The sequence below is a fragment of the Chiloscyllium punctatum genome, chromosome 41 (assembly GCF_047496795.1).
Source record: "Chiloscyllium punctatum isolate Juve2018m chromosome 41, sChiPun1.3, whole genome shotgun sequence".
In the NCBI taxonomy this organism is placed as follows: Eukaryota; Metazoa; Chordata; class Chondrichthyes; order Orectolobiformes; family Hemiscylliidae; genus Chiloscyllium; species Chiloscyllium punctatum.
Window position 1 is genome coordinate 49,629,902 of NC_092779.1, and position 19,121 is coordinate 49,649,022.

General features: G+C 41.9%; 1 protein-coding gene across 3 annotated transcripts in view; it reads right to left on the reverse strand.

Annotated features, from left to right (window-relative positions):
- Positions 1–9,346, reverse strand: part of dek (DEK proto-oncogene) — a 35,355-nt gene extending 26,009 nt beyond the window's left edge. Inside the window, exons 1-3 of one of the 3 annotated variants that reach the window (XM_072560900.1) lie at positions 8,879–9,346; positions 548–706; positions 145–258 (exon numbers count right to left, since the gene is read on the reverse strand). In XM_072560900.1, the coding sequence (XP_072417001.1) occupies positions 145–258; positions 548–692 (259 nt within the window). In that variant the 5' untranslated portion in view covers positions 693–706; positions 8,879–9,346. Of the gene's footprint in view, positions 1–144; positions 259–547; positions 725–8,878 lie in introns of all 3 variants that reach the window. The other 2 variants (XM_072560899.1, XM_072560901.1) reach the window with 2 other exon arrangements.
- Between the last annotated feature and the right edge of the window lie 9,775 nt (positions 9,347–19,121).

The following is a 19,121-nucleotide window of genomic DNA, read 5'->3' on the forward strand; positions in this document are numbered from 1 at the left end:
GGAGTTAAAGCCTTTCAATCTACCATGCATCTCTCTACCACAGGCCACATTGTTGAGCAAGTTCTTCAAATCACCAAAATTCAATGATGTTGAAAGCTCAGAACAAAAATCCAGGCAATAACTACAAAGCTTTAAAATATTTACCTTCGGGAATACTAAATGTCTCTTTTGCAGATGGTGTCACTTGTAAAGTCAGTCTTTCCACTTTTTTCTTTTCTCTTTTCCCTTCTACGATGGGACTTCTTTCCAGTAATCCCACTGCAACATCAAAATAAGTATTCCTGTAAACAGAAGCAAAGTACTGCAGATCTGAAATAAAAACTGGAAGTGCTGGAGAAACTCAGGAGGGCTAGTAGCACCTGTAGAGAGAAGCAGTTAGACAGTTCAAGTTGGAATCCAGAAGAGGCAGCAGATTGGACTTGACGCATAAACTGTCTCTCTCCACAAATGTTACCAAATTGGAGTTTCTTCAGTACTTGGTTTTTATTCCCATAAATGGAATTTGATTTCAAAATGTTAAAAATCATTGTACAAATTTGTATTTTACCCCTCTCTTCCTCCTCCTCTTCTTCCTCATCCTCCTCTTCACTCTCCAATTTTTCACCTTTTTCTTCTTCAATAGTGGAAGACTTGTCAGGCTTATTTCTCCTCTTTGTTCCTTCAGCCTTATCTCCTTTCTCAACTGCAGCCATCTTTGAATCGGCTTCTGTTGACATTAGAAACTCTATCAAAAACAGAATATGTATCAGGTATTCAGTAACTTACACTATTATTGTCACAATGTTTCAGGGATGCATCATGCTTAAAATTACTGCAGCCAACCTTCAGTTTGTAACACTTATTACCTTTACCATACAACAAAGTTTGAAATCATCAAATAACCTCACTCCAAAATCCAGTGATGGTCAATGTGACTGGTTTAAAATATAAACAAAGTGCAGCCGTTAACTGCCAATCATTAATTGGTGAATTCTCTATGACAATATCACTACCAGAGTCCACTCACCAGGAATGTCTCCAACTGGTGGAAAATATTCCAACGATTCTGACTAGTTTGCCAGAGCTCCTAGCTACGACAAGATGGTCAAACGTAACCTTGATGTCAAGGGCAATAACTCTCGCCCTCATCTCTACTACATTATCCACGTTTGGAGAAGCAGAGGGGCACGAGCAGAATCCGAATTGAGAGTCAGTGAGCAGGTTACTGCTAAGCAATTGCTGCTCGATAACATAGTTAATGGAGCACTTCCATCACTTCACTGATGAAGTCGTAGGAACTGGCTGGGCTGGGCAGGGCAGGATTGTAAAGGACGTCCTGGCAAATTTTGCACATTGTTGGACAAATGCCAGTACTGTAGCTGTACCAGAACAGCTTGGCTAAAGGTATGGCAATTCTGGAGAACAGGTCTTCAGGATTAATTATCAGAATGCCTTTTATGCTTGCAGCATCCAGTACCTCCAACTTTTTTTATGGATATATGTGGGGTGAATCAAATTAGCTGAAGGCTGCCATCCAGATGCTGGAGATTTCGGAGGCTTTACAAAGACTTTGCTAATGAAAAGTGCTGTGAACAATTCAGTTTTTTTTTTACACTAATACACTAAGCTCCCCCACCCTTGAGGATGATGTATTTGTGGAACTGTTTCCTCTACCAGGAAGCCATTCACAACTAAATGTGGCAGGTTGCAGAGCTTAGATCAGGACTTGTTGCTTATTCTATTCAGCACACATGTAGCCATGTTGTATAGTTTTACCAGGTTGACAGTTCATTTCTAGATAGGCTTAGTGTTGCTCCTGGCATGCCCTCCTGCACACAGCCTACTGAACCAAGGTTTATCCCCGGCTTGACAGTAATGGTTGAGTGGGGGATATGCTGGGATATCAGATTGCACATCACATTGCGAGTACAATTCAACTAAGATGGCCCACTACCCCTCAAAATTGCCCAGTCTCGAGATAGTAGAACTCTTTGAAGTTGATTCCACTTAGCACAGTGCCATACAAAATGGATAGTATTCTCAATGTGGTGGTGGGGGGGGGTTAGTGAGGATGACATGTTATTCGTTGCCACACTACCTGAGTCAGTGGTGGACAAGGAATTCCCTCCAGAGACTACATCTGGCACCCATATAATCCTCAGCGGTTCCTCCTAATGTTGTTCAACATGGAGTAGTACAACTCCAACTTGAACAGCATACAGAGGAAGCACTGAGGATGATATGGGTGCTGAATGTAGTCTCCAGAGGGATTTACCTGTCTACCACTGACCCAGATGGTCCACACTCCTTATATATACACTCCTGAAGCAGCTCCCATCTGAATGTTTACCACTATGCTGCCACCTCTGCCAGGGTGGTTCTGCTGACATGATAGGCTATACTCAAGGATGAAGGTGACATTATCTGGGACATTGCACGTAAAAAGGTTCTGTGAGTATGACTATCATGCTGGTGCTTGACTAGTCTATACGAGTGTTGTCCCAATTTTGGCACCAGTCCCAGAATTTAGCAAGGATGACTTTGCAAGATCAACAGGGTTGTATATTTTGTTGTCAATTCCAATGTCTTAGTCAATGGTAGGTGATTTACCCAGTTTTGTTTTTTTTCCCCTTTTCAAGTGGTTGATACGACTGAATGGCTTGCTAGGCCATTTCAGAGAGCAGATACATGCCATCTACACTGCCTGGAGTCACAGCTAAGGACATTAGTGAACCAGACAGGTTTCTCTGACAACGATTTCACGATCAGACTATTAACTTCAGATTTTTCTGTTGAATTTAGTTCCAACATCTGCCATGGTGATATTTGAACTAGGATCTCCAGATTTCAAGTCCATCAGCATCCACTTCTGCTCAAAAGTGACAAACGGCCTAGCAATAACATCTACAAAGGAAGGTGGTCATGGTTGTTGAATAATAATGATCTTAGTCACAAGACATCACTGCTGGAGTTCCTCATCGTCATGTCCTAAGTTCAAACATATGCAGCTGCTTCAATGATCTTCTTTGCATCCTAAGATTAGAAATGGGGATTTTCTTTGATGAATGCACAATACTGACTATCTCTGGTGTCTTGTCAGATACCAAAAGCACCTATTTCCACATGGAGTAAAATGTGGACAATATCCAGGCTTAGACTGATAAATAGCAACTAATAATCACACTACAAAAAAGTGCTAGGCAATGACCATCTCAAACAAAAGAGAATCTAACCATCAGCCCAGGATATTCATGGCATTACCTTAACTAAATTCCCCTGTCAACATGCTGGAAACGACTAACCAGAAAGTGAACTGGACCATCCATGTAAAACATATGGCTGCAAGAGCACATCAGAAGCTGGGAATTCTACAGCAACCAACTCACATCCTGTCTGCCCAATATCTGGCGACGGTCTACAAGGCAACAAGTCAGCATTGCGGAAATTTTCCAGTTGCCCAGAAGGATGTAGTTCTCACATTTAAGTTTAACACCATCAAATGCCTGCTAAATTGGTGCCCCATCCACAATCTTTAACATTTACTTCCTTCACCATTGCACAGCAGCAGGACTCAGCATCTAAAAAAAAAATCACTGCAGCAACTAACTAAGTCAGCTTTGACAGCATCTTCCAAATCCACAACCTCTAGCATTTAGAAGGGACAAGGATAGCAGATACAATGGAAACAATACTACTTGCCAAGTCATAAACCACGGACTTGAAAATACACAATCTGCATCAAAAATCCTAGAATTCCCTTCCTATCAGCACTGCTGGCAATCCTACACCCCAATGACTGTAGCAGTTCAAGGAGGCACTGCAGCATCACCTTCAAACATCAATTATGGATTGGCAACAATCAACAGCCTCGCAGAAGTGACAGAGTAAATGACAAGTAATGTCTATAATCTGCCAGAGAAAGAAAGTCAAACTGTGACACATGCTCTCTTGATTGGTGCGAACATTCCATTACCAGTGACACCATGTTCATATAATATTGCTACTTGGATTTTTAAAAATAAACACATTACCCTTTTGCAGTAAATAGTGTCAGTGCAACAGGTACCCCTTTAAATTTTATGAGCTAACAAGCAGTGAGTTATTGACCAGACAGAAAGCCACCTGAAAATGTAAGAAAAGTATTTGAACAATTAATTTAGGCATATGTAAGATGGACACATGGCATTAGAAAAATGTCAAATAACACCACAAATCACTTGTGGTTGCAATAGATAGTGTCACTTTCATCGTACAAGGTGCTGTCACAGCATGGAGTTGAATTACCTTCAAAATTACTGTGCAAAATTATAATTTCTTGAACAGTTTCAGTTTTGCTGCTTGCCCAGCAATTGTAAATTGAAAACCCACAACAACAAAATCAGAAAACAAGCAATACTACACTGTTTGCAGATTTCAATTGCATTGCCTCAATCTGAAAGTTTTCATGAGAGTCGTTTTGGTTTTCCCTTTCCATCTTAATCTACATGCATTTCTTTAGGTACTGAAGCTGGGTTAGTTATACTGAAGGATTAGGAAATGCAATGTGTTACTTTAAACATATGTAAAACTAACACAGGATGAATGTCACCAGTAAGACACATTCCTTACATTAGAATTTTATTTGGGATGCAGTAAGGTGTGAAGCAACAGTTACAGACAAAAACTGAACTGTCTCAAACATAAGTATGCATCCCAAGAAACCAGATGTAGGTCACTGAGCTGGAAGGTTTGTTTTCGTCACCATACTAAGTAAAATCTTCAGTGAGCCTCGGATGAAGCACTGGCGGTGTAGCCCACTTTCTATCCCAAGAAACTTTTCAGAAGGCCTTTGACAAGGTATCACACAGGAAGCTGCGAAATAAGATCACAGCTCATGGTGTTAAGGTAAGGTACTGGCATGGATAAAGGATTGCCTGACTGGCAGAAAACAGAGAAAGGATAATGGAGTCTTTTTCAGGATGGCAACCAGTGACTAATTGAGTTCCACAGGGCTCACTGTTGGGACTACAACTATTCACATCATACATAACAATCTGGACAAAGGAACTATGGGCATTATTGATAAGTTCGCAGATGACACAAAGATGGTCGAGGGACAGGCAGGGCTGAGGAAGGTGGGAGGCTGTAGAAGGACCTAGGAAAGGCTAGGAGAGTTGGTAAAGAAATGGCAGATAGAATACAATGCGAGAAAGAGAGAGGTTATGCACTCTGACAGAAAGAACTGGCATAGACCATTTTCTAAAGGATGGAGTACTTCAGAAATCTGGAAGTGCAAAATGACTTCAGCGTCCTAGTTCAGGATTGTCTTAAAGTTAACATGCAGGTTCAGTTGGCAGTTAGGAAGGCAAATGCAATGCTGACATTCATTTCAGAAAGGGCTACAATGTGACAGCAATACGTACTGCTGAAGTTGTACAAGGTTCTGGTCAGACTGCATTTGGAATATTAAATGTTTTGAAGGAAGGGCATGCTGGCCTCAGAGGGGATCCAGAGAAGGTTTCCAAGCATGTTTCTGGGGATGAAGGGCTTATCGTATGAGAACTTTGGGTCCATACTCAATGGAATTTAGAAGAATTTCGGGAAATCTCATTGAAAATTACAAAATACTGAGAGGTCTGGATACAGTGGACATGGAGAAGATGTTTTCTCTAGTAGGAGAGACTAGAAACCAAAGGTGAAGGGACGATTCTTTAGAACTGAGATAGGTGGAATTCCTGCAGCCAGAATGTGGCCAATCTGTGGACTCATCACTACATATTCATTTGGAGGCCAAATCATTGAGTGTATTTAAGAGATATATAGGTTCTTAGTTTATAAAAGGGATCAAGGGTTAGAGGGTGAAGATAGGAAAGTGGGCTCAGAAGTATAATCATCGAGGAGAAAGTGAGGATTGCAGATGCTGGAGATCAGAGCTGAAAATGTGTTGCTGGAAAAGCGCAGCAGACATACTTTCCTCATTCCTGAAGAAGGGTTGATGCCCGAAACATCGATTCTCCTGTTCCTTGGATGCTGCCTGACATGCTGCGCTTTTCCAGCAACACATTTTCAGCTCAGAAGTATAATCAGCCATGATCAAATGGGCCTAATCCTGCTCCTATATCTTATGGTCTAACTTGGTCATTGATGGTAAAATAGAATTGCAATTTTCAAGCGATACATTTTGGTGACTCTTTCTAAGCTTGCCAACATAATAGTTAGGATTATTTAAAAAAAAAGTCAGAAATTGAGAGTCAGTTAACCATGTGAAATACATAATGAACTGAACTTCAGGTTCAAAAGGTAAGCAAGAAGCTCATTCCACCTTAAATTCTTGGTAGCAGGATACTAAAATTGTGCAGAATCACAAGTTTACATTTATATAATTGATAGTGACGCATTTCAAAGCATCTCTCACGAGCTTTAACAAAATTATGCACTACACCACATAGGGGGACTTAAAACTTAAACAGATAGGTTTTAAAGAGCTCTTAAGTAGTAGTAACAGAGAGACGTTTAAGGAGGTTGTGCTCCTTTAGCGCCTAGCTACTGAAAGCACAACAGAAAATTATTAAAATAAAAGATGATTAAGACACCATAAGTGAAGGGATGCAGTTATACATGATTTGAAAGGTTGACAGCAGTTAGAGATAGGAGGGAGCAAGAATAAGAGGATTTGAAAATAAGGATGAGAATTTTTAAGACAAGGTATTTCCTGGAGTCAATTCAAATGACAATTCAGTGACAGAATGATGAGTGAATGGGACTTGGCAATCAAACACTTTGATGACTAAGAACCAATTACTAAAAAACGTACTGCACCGGTGACAGAGATGGACCCAAAGACAGTTATCAAACACTGGAGAGTAGAAAGAGTCACTTTGGAAGACCGCATCAGAAGCGAATTCAAAACAGCTGCTGGTGCCATCAAAAACAAAGCAAAGAAGGAGGTCCGAATTCATAAAGAACCAGTTAGCATGCCAACCAGAAAGAAAAGCACACAGATAGTAGATGTTGAGCAAGGTGAGGACAGGGAGGAATTTAGAAATGAGGCCAAGGATATTAAATTCAATGCAACAAAGAACAGAGCGCCAAATCTGGTTCGCATGCATGAGAGTACATGATACCAATTCAGTTCTGAACGAGCTGAAGATCGAGAAAGGAGGATAAGAGATTAGCAAGTAAGGTTTTGCAGTAAACATGTCAAAAAGACCAGCTACAGGGGGCGAAAATAGGGGAGATGGAATAGTACAACAGGTAGACAGTAGTTTTGAATGCTAGCTTTAATTCTCATCACTGGATTGACCAGAACACAAACTTTTGCACTATCTACTCTATTTCCAGATAATAATGTGAAAGAGGATTGTTTACTGAAATTGCACAGTTTTTCATTGATGATACTGTGGCATAGAATCTCACAAAACACCATGATTAATACAGGGATGCTCAAGATCTTTTGAAAATTATGAAACAAGATGTGGTTAGCTCAACTGGCTCACATGGGGTTTGATTCGCATTCTGTCTGATTTATGACCTGCCTCCTTTCCTTACCTTACATGGATAAGCAAAACCATAACACTTTGCCATTGTGTGGCAAATAATCTCTAAAGAAATGCTTCTGAACAGAACGCAGAAAAGTAAGTTAACATATGAAGCTAGTCACCTCATGCAGTAGTTCTTACTCTTTGAAGGAGCAATCCAATAAGCCCCATTTCTCTGCTCCTTCCCTTGAACTCTGAATTTTTCCCTCAGATCCCAGTAGCTCTTTTAAGTATGTTCCAGATTATATAACACTGCCTTTAAAATATCAAAATCTTCTAATTCACTGATCTGATAAAAATGCACTGGAGATATTTCAGCAACTGACCAAAACAAATAATACCACATGACAAGGGCAGAAGGAGACCATTCAGGCAGAGTCTGCTGTCATTCAATTACTGACTCCAATCTCCTGTGGTTTTACTATAACGTTCCATTACCTGACTGATTTTAAAAAACGTCTATCTCAGCCTTGAATATACTGAATGACCCAGCCTGGACACCCCTCTGCAGCAGAATTCCACAGATTCACCAGCCTCATTAGAAATTCCTCATTTGTCTTAAATGTGCAACCTGTTAAAACTGCACTAACACGAACCAAGCAAGGTTTCAATGAGATACAATTTCATTAGTTTACAAACTCAATAGAAGTGGCGCTAGATTTTATTTATCTGAAAAGTTGTTACAAATTTAGACCACAGTGCTTTATTTTAAAGAAATGTATTTGAATACGTAAAATGCTGGTGCAGTCCGGTGATTAGACGTAATGCATTTCCCTTCGTGAGTTTATTTTCCGATCTCTCTTTCAAGTAAAATTGAAGATTCATTGATGTAACACGCGCCCGCGGTTAGTAACCCCATTAGAATTGGGGGGGAAAAAACTGTTTCATTCCTCTAGAAGATCTGATGGCGGGAAACACAAAACAAGAGAGAAAAATAATGCAAACTACAGCCTGGGGCTGGCAGAGGGGCGGGATGAAGAGATCAGGTTTAATTTGATGCACAGCGGTCTTTTAAATTAATCCGAATTCGGATTGACGGTGGTGCTGTTAATTGGGGACGGAGTCCGGCCCAGGACTCACAGGGAACCTTCCCCCCATGTTTATGGGATTTCTCCACCTCGGCCTTCTGAACTCGCTGCCCTGTGCCTGGCTCAGCATCCCGGGGATGGAGAGTCGGGACAGGCTCCTCAGTGTTAACCGCAGGACGAAGCTGCAGATTTTCTGTCAGTCTGGCCCGGACACGCAAAGTTGGATCCGGCGGCCCAGGAGGCGGCGCGACTTGCTGGGTTTTTTTTTCCTCCCGGTCTCTGCTCCCACCCAAGTAACTCCGAGAGTCGGTGAGAGCGGGGAGCGGGGGCAATAACGCCTGGCGCGGAACTTACCTGGATCCAATGTAAGGCCGAGCGACAGTCCTCAGGCAGGCGGGCGGGCGGCCGATTTCAAACCGCTCGAGCTCCTCGGTTCAAAATGGCAGTTGTGGCGCACGCGGGAAAATGGCATCCAATCGGAGTGAAGAATGGGAGGAAGTGCGGAAGGGCCGTTAGCAACCGGGGGGTGGGGGTGAGCGAGTGACAGGCGGTGTCTGACCGTACACCCACACAGATGGAGACTGGAGATATAAAACACAGCGTGGGCATGGGCCCTTTTATCAACAATCTTCCAGGCTGTCCGTCATCGCTTCTTTGACATCTCTGGTAACAGAAAGCCTGCCTTGCAAAGAAGACTTAACAACTCAGCCATTTCTCGGGGTAAATGATGCACTGCAGCACCGCCCCATTCTCTGGTGGCCCTACGAGCAGGTTCCTGCGGTTGGTCTAACGACACCCGTGGCCGCAGCAGAGAAACACAGACCCTTGGAGTAAATGGCTGTCTGCTCCCAAACCCCGCTTGTTGGACTCTTCGGCCAGGCCCAGGCGGAGCTAACCGCGGGGAGGGGTGGTGCCACAAACCTACTCCGCTTTAATGTGGTTTTGAACTGGGGTGGACAGAGTTAAAAATCACACAAAACCAGGTTATACTGCAACATTTGAGAGCACTAGCTTTTGGAGCACTATTCCTTCATCAGGTGGTTGTGGAGTATAAGATCTTAAGACACGAAATTTATAGCAAATGATTACAGTGATATATTGAACAAACCTCGATTGTTAAGTCTTTCATCTTTAAGAATGCAGGTTTCAGTTCATTAATATGTCAATTCCAGAGCTTCTTTTAAGTCACATTCTCAATATAACTTAAGGTTTTATAACAAAAGGTGACATATCAGCTCAGACAATGCATGAAAGGTGTGAGGTTAGAGTCTGTATCCCAATCTTAAGTCAGACTGGAATTGATAAAATATTACATGTATTGAGTGCCTGCAGATTGAGCAAAATAGAATGTATCTGCAAATACAAATTCACCCCATGGAGATGTACGTATGTGCATGTGCGGGAGAGAGAGTGAGTGAGTGAATGTGAGTGTGTGTTTGCATGTGTGCAAGCTAGGTAAAGTGTGTATGTGAGTGTCATGGAGTACAGCCTGTGAGAGGGTGAGTGTGCAGGAGTGTGTGTTTATGAGAGAGACCATCTTAATAAGAGAAGGTCTGTGTTTGAATATGCAAGAGTGTGCATGTATGTGTGCTCTTCTATGTTTGTGAGTGTGTATACTGTAGTGGGGTCACCTGTAGTGTGACATGAACCTAAGGTCCCAGTTGAGGCCATCCTCATGGGTACCAAACTTAGCTATCAGCCTCTGCTCAGCCACTTTGCGTTGTTGCCTGTCCCAAAGTCCTCCTTAGAGGATGGTCACCTGTAGATCCAAGGCCGAATGTCTCCAACCGCTGAAGTATATCCCGACAGGGAGAGAACATCCCTCTCTGGTGATTGTTGTGTGTGCGGTGTCCATTCATCCGTGTTATAGCATCTGCTTGGTCTCGCCAATGTACCATGCCTCGAGGCATCCTTGCCTGCAACGAATGAGAGAGACAATGTTGCGGAGTCACATGAGTACCTGCCCTGTACATGGTGGGTAGTGTCCCCACATGTAATGGCGGTATCCATGTTGACACTCTGACACGTCTTGCATTGGTTGCCATGGTAGGGTTGTAAGGTGTTGTGGTTGATGGTGTCCTGAAGGCTGGGCAGTTTGCTGCAAACAGTGATCTGTTTAAGGTTTGGCAGTTGTTTAAAGGTGAGAAGTGGAGGTGTAGCAAAGGTCTTATCCTCATTGATAATGTGTAGCAGGCTGCAAAGAACGTGGCATTATTTTTCGGCTTCTGGGAAGTACTGGACAATGCAGGGTACCCTATCAGTTGCAACCTGTGTCTGTCTCCTGAGGAGGTCATTACGGTATCTCACTTTGGCATGTAGGAACTGGCGATCGAAGAGTTGAGCATCGTACTCTGTTCGTACAAGGGCATCCTTGAGCACCTTCAGCTGTCTGTCACAGTCGTCCTCCTCCTCTGTACAGATCCGGTGTATGCGTAGGGTTTGTATGTAGGGGATGGCTTTTTTAATATGTTTAGGGTGAAAACTAGAAAAGTGTAGCATCATGAAGTTATTGTGGGTTTGTAGTAAAGTGCTGAGGTGCCCATCCTTGATGGAGATGCATGTGCCCAAGAATGAGACAAATACTAAAGAATAGTCCATGGTAAGTCTGATGGTGGGATGAAACTTGTTGATATCACCGTGTAGTTGTTTCAGTGACTCCTTGCCATGGGTTCAGAGGAAGAAAATGTTGTCAATATATCTGGTGTATAGTTTTGGTTGGTGGTCCTGTGCAGCAAAGAAGTCTTGTTCGAACCTGTGCATGAAAGTGTTGCCATATTGGAGTACAAATTTGTTCTCCATGGCTGTTCTGTGTGTCTGGATGAAAAACTGGTTGTCAAAGGTGAATATGTTGTGGTCTAGGATAAAGCAGATGAATTGTAGGACAGTACTCAGAGACTGGCCGTTTTGGTATTGAATACTGAGGCTGTTGCCGCAATGCCGTCATTGTGGGGGATGCTAGTGTAGAGTGCTGCAATGTCCATTGTAACCAGGAACGTTCCTGGTTCGACTGGTCTGTGGGTATGAGTTTTTGTAAGAAATCTGTAGTGGGGGATCCAAGATGGTGGCGACCCAGCAAGTCTGAGTCTATAGTGCTCCTCCCAAGACTTGGGCAAAGTGGGCCACCTGCCTCCACCACACTCACCAAATCATTTAAAATAGCTGTTTAATTTAATTAGTTGTTTAGTATTAAATTTAAACAATCAAATCTTTTTAGTAAAAATGACTAAAGGGAAGGGAGACCGCAGCTCTCAGTAAGCAGGAACCCCTCCCCCACCCTCTCCAGCTGCAGCAGAGGCATTCGCAGCCGCCCTGGGGGACTTACCTACAGTGGCGAGCCTCGTGGAAATCATCTCTAAACTCGATGCGAAGATCGACGCTTTCATTGAAGAATCCTGAAGTCGATGGGACTCACTCTCGGCCGCGCTGCAAAAGCACGACTGAGACATTAAAGAAATCGAGCGCCGAGTCAGAGGGGCGGAGCTAAAGGCTGCGACCTCCGAAACTACAGCACAATCGGCCGTGGATCGAGTCCAGACCTTAGAGAATCATATTGATTACCTCAATAATCGAGGTCGTCAAAAAAATATTTGTTTACTGGGCCTTCCCGAATGGGAAGACGAAGGCCAGCTTACAGCATTTCTCGAGCAGTGGCTGCCACAACTTTTAAATCTGGAGGCTGGATCAGGCCAGGTAAGGGTGGAATGGGCCTACCGGGTTGGAATACGCGGGCCCGGCTCAAACCAGCGTCCCCACCCGATCCTGTTCCAGCTGTAGAGCTACAAGGAGAGGCAGATACTCCTAGAAGCCTCTAGAAATCTTGGAAAAGATTCCCAAACCATGATCTGTAAAGGATCCAAGATCATGTTATTCCAGGCTTTTCCCCAGCTCTGGTCCGAAAGAGGAAGGCATTCGATGAGGCGAAGAAGTGTTTAAGGGACTTAAATATTCAATACTCCTTACGCTACCCACCGACGCTGTGCTTTAACCATGAAGGATCCGTGTATAACTTTGGATCGCCGGAAAAGGCTAAGGAATGTTTGGACTCTCTGAGATAAATTCTAAGAGATAATGGATGTTGGTTTGCCTTTCCCCCACTCCAGTTTATATCCCCCCTCCTTTTTCTTTTTTCTTACCTTATTGTTTAATATTATCTTGCGGGGGGGGTGGTGGGGAGAGGGATTTATTTATCTATTCTCTATTTAACGATTTTCTTCCCCCCTTGGGTTTTTAAAAATTATTTTGTGTGTGTGTGTGTGTGTATAGCCAGGGGGTTTAGTTAATATTGATAGGGGGAGGTGGTTACCTTATTCTATTTTACCTGTCTCTAGGAGCGGGGTTGTTTTTCCTTGGTATTTTGTATTATTATATTTAATTATTATTTGTTGAGGTTGTAATTTTATAGTTATATATGTTTATAAATGGTATTGATATTACCAAATATATCCAGGTGTTGGTGTGGGTGGGAGTGGGAGTAGGGTGCTCACTGTTAACTCAAGCTTTGTATTATATCTGAATTCTCCTCATCCTATTGAGGAGCGCCTGGGTCAAGGATGGGGCATTGGTTGGGAGAGGATACGATGGACCTTTGGAAAGGAAGTGACACCCCCTGGGAACAAGGGGGAAATTCTCCATTTAAATACGTTTTTTTTTATTTCGAAATAGTTTTTTATTATATTGTTGTGAGTGTATTAGAGAGCCTTTATTTTTGTTAATTTTATATGCTCTATGCTCGGGATGTTCTGGATAGGGTTTCCCCTCCCAAGGGGTCTCGGATTTGCCCGGATGATTATGGTTGATCAGTCGGTTAAGTGGTGCATCTGGAATGTCAAGGGGAGTAATTCGCCAGTCAAAAGGAAGAAAATATTAATAAATCTTAAGAAAGAAAGAGTTGATATAGCTCTCCTACAGAAGACACACCTGTTGGATAAAGAACACTTGAAATTACGACAGGGTGGATTTGATCAGGTCTTTTTTTTCTTCTTTTAGCTCAAAAAGTAGGGGAGTTGTTATTCTTGTTCGGAAGAATTTCCCTTTCAAAACTCTAAATCAGATAAAAGACGAATTGGGATGATATATTCTGATTAAAGCCCTTATAAATGGAGAGGAATATGGGATTTTAAATTTGTACTGCCCCCCGGCACACCCCTTTAAATTTATAACGGAAGCCTTCTCAAAATTGATGGCTCTTGGTGCCCGTCTACAATTATAGGGGGAGACTTTAATTGTATTATGGATCCGGAAATGGATAGGGTTCCCAAGAGTACAGCAGGAGTATCTCCCAGATCTAGACAATTGGTGGATCTGAACAAAGAATTAGGATTAGTAGATGTATGGAGATGTCTTCATCCACAGGGCAGAGATTTTTCTTTCTACTTCAATCCACATAAATGTCATACCAGAATTGATATGTTTTTTGCCCCCTCGTTTTTTTTTAAATTCCATATCATCCTGTAAAATAGGTAGTATAGCAATTTCTGACCACGCTGCTGTATATATGGAAACCAAGGTGAGGAACAACGGGACATCCCCTCAGCATTGGCGTATGGACCCCTTCCTAATGAAAGATAGTAAATTTGTAAAGTACTTCTCTCAAGAATTTAAAACTTTTTTAGAAATTAATTCAGGTACGGCTAGCAACCCATCAATGATGTGGGAGACCATCACAGCTTACGCGTGAGGTTTGATCATCTCCTACTCAGCGACCCAGAACAAATTAAAGGGAGACCAACAGCGTCTGCTCGAAGCTCGCTTAAAGGCAGCTGAAACAGTATACACTGATAGACCTTCTATTATCAAATTGCAAAGGATTATGGCCCTTAGGACAGCTCTAAACACTACGCTTACCCAAACGGCTAAGAGGGAAATATTATTTGCAAAACAAAGGTTATCTGAATTTGGCAACAAACTGGGTAGATACTTAGCATTTCTTGCAAAGAAAAGAAAGGCCCCTCAAACTATCACGTCTATCAAGGAAAGTACGGGTATTTTGACTCATGATCATAAAAAGATGAATGCAATCTTTAGAAAATTTTATTCTGATTTATATAGATTGAAGTATTGTGAAGACAGGACTAGGAGGATGCAATCATTTTTTAAAAATTTGACCTTTCCGGGCCTAACTCTGGAACAGGTATCGGTCTTAAATGCTCCCCTAACAGTCCAAGAAATACTTGACGCAATCAGGCAACTTCAGAGCGGTAAGGCACTTGGCCCAGATGGCTTTCAAGCTGAATTCTATAAAGAATTTACAGAAATATTGGCTGGTCCACTTTTGGACATGTATAACTATGCATATAATCAGGGCTGTCTCCCGCCTTCGCTGAAAGAGGCAAATATCGCTCTTATCCTTAAAAAGGGAAAGGATCCAGAAGATTGTACGTCATACAGACCAATATCCTTGCTCAATGTAGATTTTAAAATCCTTTCTAAAATGTTAGCATTGAGACTAGAAAGGGTACTTCCACATATCATAAAGGAGGATCAGACGGGGTTTATTAAGGGCCGTAGATCATCCAGTAATATTAGAAGGGTTTTGAATATGATTCAAGCCTGCCATCAGGGAAAGATACCAGGAGTAGTAGTTTCATTAGATGCGGAAAAGGCTTGAATGGTCATATTTGTTTTACACATTGGAAAGGTTTGGCGTTGGAAAGGTGTTTACCAAATGGGTCTCAACATTGTATAGTGATCCCAAAGCAGTTGTGGTTACCAATGGATTAGGTTCGGATAGCTTCAGAGTGGGTAGGGGCTGCTGTCAGGGATGTCCTCCCTCGCCATTGTTATTTACGCTAATAATTGAACCACTAGCAGAAGCTATACGGGCTGATCCTAATATAACGGCCCCGAGGATTGGTTAGGTAAACATAAAATTACCCTTTATGCAGATGATGTTCTTCTATTCCTCAGTAATCCTCTGTCCGTACCTCGCTTAATCCAAGTTATTAATACATTTAGCGCATTCTCAGGTTATAAAATTAATTTCTCAAATTCAGAGGTTATGCCAATGGGTGGCCTTGCTATGATACCCCATTTAATAGACGAATCCCATTTTCCCTTTCGTTGGTCCCTGGAGGGTTTCTTATATTTAGGTATTTTTATTACCCCAGTATTTGGTCATTTATACAAGGTTAATTTTGCGCATTTACTGGAAAGGATAAGGCAAGATCTCCAGCGATGGGGAGACCTTCCAATTTCCTGGCTGGGTAGAATAGCACGAATTAAAATTAATGTCCTGCCCCGTCTCCTATTTCCTATGAGAACGCTTCCGGTGATGCTGCCGAAGCTGGCACTACGTAAATTATATGGCTGGTTGGGTTCCTTTATCTGGAATCATAGATGGCCCCTCATTAAGCCGAAGAAGCTACAGCTGCCACAGGCAAGGGGAGGATTGGACTTCCCAGATTTTAGGAAATATCAGTTAAGTTCCCTATTAAGTTACATAGCTGATTGATTGTGGATCAGACAAGACCCAATCTGGCTGGATATAAAGGCTTCTCAAGTAAAATACTCACTTATTAATCTTTTATTTTCAGACAAGAGGAAAATCATTATGGATCACTGTAAAAACCCTATAATACTGAACACAATTAAAGTTTGGAATATAATGGGGCAAAATGAGGGCAACTCACATAAAACATCCCCCTATGCGCCGATAGTGGGAACATGGGGATTCCAACCGGGGTTTACAGATGCCACTTTTAAACTCTGGAGATCCAGGGGTATCTCATGTCTAGGGGACCTATTTAAAGATGGGGTCCTGATGTCTTTTGAACAGCTGCGTCAGAAATTCCGATTACCTAATGGAGATCTCTATCGATACTTCCAAATTCGAGACTATATACAGAAGAAGACTACGTTATTAGATAGTCTTTATAAATCAGATAGAGAATGTAGAGTACTACAACCAGTGGGGGTATCCTCCGTCAGTACTATTTATCATTTACTACATGATGAAGTATCGGGAGATATGGACAATCTGCTTAAAACGTGGGATCAGGAATTCGGACTAGAAATCTCTATAGAATCGTGGAATGACATTCGGGAAAATGCCAGAAGAATCACCATCTTGTAACAGAACTCAGGCTATCCAGCTGAAGATACTTCATAGGGCCCATATAGCACCGGATCGATTGGCAAAATTTAAAGCAGGAGCATCTCCAATGTGTCCCAAATGTAAAATAGAGGTGGGCACTCTTGTACATTGCCTATGGACCTGTCATAAGATCCGTAGATACTGGACTAAAGTAGCAAGTACCCTGACAGAAATTTTAGGAACAGAAATTAAAGTGGACCCTGTATCTCTCCTTTTGGGCTTTTCAAACTTTCCCTCCCTGGATATGCATGGGAAGAGACTATTTTCTATTCTCTCTTTCTGTGCAAGGAAAAATATTTTGGTAAACTGGGTGGCTGAGGGCCTCCCTGGATTTTCAAATTGGCACAGATTAATTATGGGATGTATTCCCCTTGACTTCCTTACAAATATGGTGCACCGAAAGACCAAATTATTTTAAAATATGGCAGCCCTTCTTGAATTATATGAATACAGATATTTCGGCTATCCTAACAAGGGCTTCTATTTAATTGAGATTACGAACCTGGCTGGTCCAGGGCCCCTTGGAGAGGAATCCCGCACGAATACGGGTTTTGTTACATTTGATGTTAACACATTCCGAGCATGTATCTCACTACCCAATTTCTATGTTATCCGTTGTTTTTTTGTTTTTTTTTTCTCTTTCTCTTATTTGAATAACGGAAGAGACTTAAATATACACTCTGGTTAGTTGTAAGTTAGATTAGTAGTTAGTTGAGTTTTGTTTTTTTTCTTTCTTGGTATTTTTCTTTTGTTAAATTTTGGTGATTATATATTTAAGATTTAATTGTATATCAATGTTTGTACTTGAGAGTTTTGTTTATTTTTGTAAACTTGTAAAAATGTTAAATTTCTAATAAAAATATCTATTTAAAAAAAGAAATCTGTAGTGTCACGACAGAGGTTGGGGGTGCCCTGTACAATGGGTTTCAAGATTCCTTTGACACTGCCAGAGAGGTTCTCACACAGGGTCTCGTTGCCAATATGATGGGACATCCCTGTGTGTTGGCTTTGTATATCTTTGGAAGGCAGTAAAAGTTAACTATGTGAGAAGTAATTGGAATGAGAGCACGTAGGGAACTCAGAAGGACTAGATCAAATGTCTTGATCAATGTGTTTAGTTCATGGGAGCGTTCTTTGGTCAGATTGGCCGGTAGTTGCATGTAGTGTTCCTGGTTGTTCAGTTATTGGTACACTTACTTGCAGTAGTCTGTTCTATTCTGAAAGGTGAGGGCTCCTCCTTTATCTGCTGGTTTGATAACAATGTTGTGATTGATTTTGAGAGCATGGATGGCATTGCTTTGTGATTGTGTGATGTTTTGCTGTATCTTATGGGGGTGGCTGATGAATCTGGCATTTACACATTTCCTGACTGTTTGAGCATACATATCAAACCCAACGGGACTTTGGGGTCATGTCACACTACACATGACCCTACGCCATCTCTCTCACTCTTCAAACTGAAACCTGCAACCCATTTTAAAAGATGAACAATCTAGGTTTCTTTAATATATCATTTCAACTGTATGACACCAAATGTTTTGCTGTAAAGTCTGTGTCTCAACTGCACAACTATTTGTTGAAAAGCCAACGCTCCAAAAGCTAGTGCTTCCAAACAAACCTGCTAACTCTGACCTGGTGTTGTGTGATTTTTAATACTACTTAGCTTTGCACCAAGTGGCCAAAGATCTGGAATGTGGTAAGATATTAATTAGCACTGTCCTCTGAAAGTGAATCAGCGACTGCACTCTCACACACTGCGTGTACACATCAAATGCATATTCCTCAGGTATTCGAAATTAGATGCATCTCTTGAGTGCATGAGCCACCAAGTAACAATTTATTGCACGTGACTGTCGTGTACAACATCTCCCATACTAAATCCCTGAGAGAAACAGAAAGCTTTCGCATGACGAGTTTCTAAGGCGAGGGTGGGAATTTCACGCCTGCATGACAATTATAACTGCTTATGTTCATTTATCCCAAACTCCTGAAAATTACTGGAGATGGAAAAGGGGATGAAAATCCAGGAATTTGCTACCCTGGGCAATTCAAAAGCCTGTCTGATCCATTTCAGTTTCCTTGTTGAAATAGGAATATCTGGCCCTTTGTGACTAGGTTTTGGAGTGACATATCAGACAAAGTGAAATCCTAGTTTGCTGCCATACAGGTTTGAACTGTTTCCCATTATGGCTGTAAATCGCAGTGCTGAAGGGCTGGTAGGATCTCACAGCTCTTCATCAATTTGTATTTCGACAGATTACTAGCATTAGTGAGGCACTGTCTTTGTGGCATTGGCTTCATGGAATACAATTACATTATCCACTTTAATTTTCCCATTGCTACAGTTGCCATTCTGCCAGTGCCCTTTCTGCTGCCTGTTTTAACTGAGAAGGTTGCTGCTCATGCCAAAGTCAGCAGCCTGGAACTGAAAGATCAAGCTGCCTAAGATCATCCTCAGTGATTATCTGTCATACCTTTACTGAATGTCAGCAGACTTCAATGAGC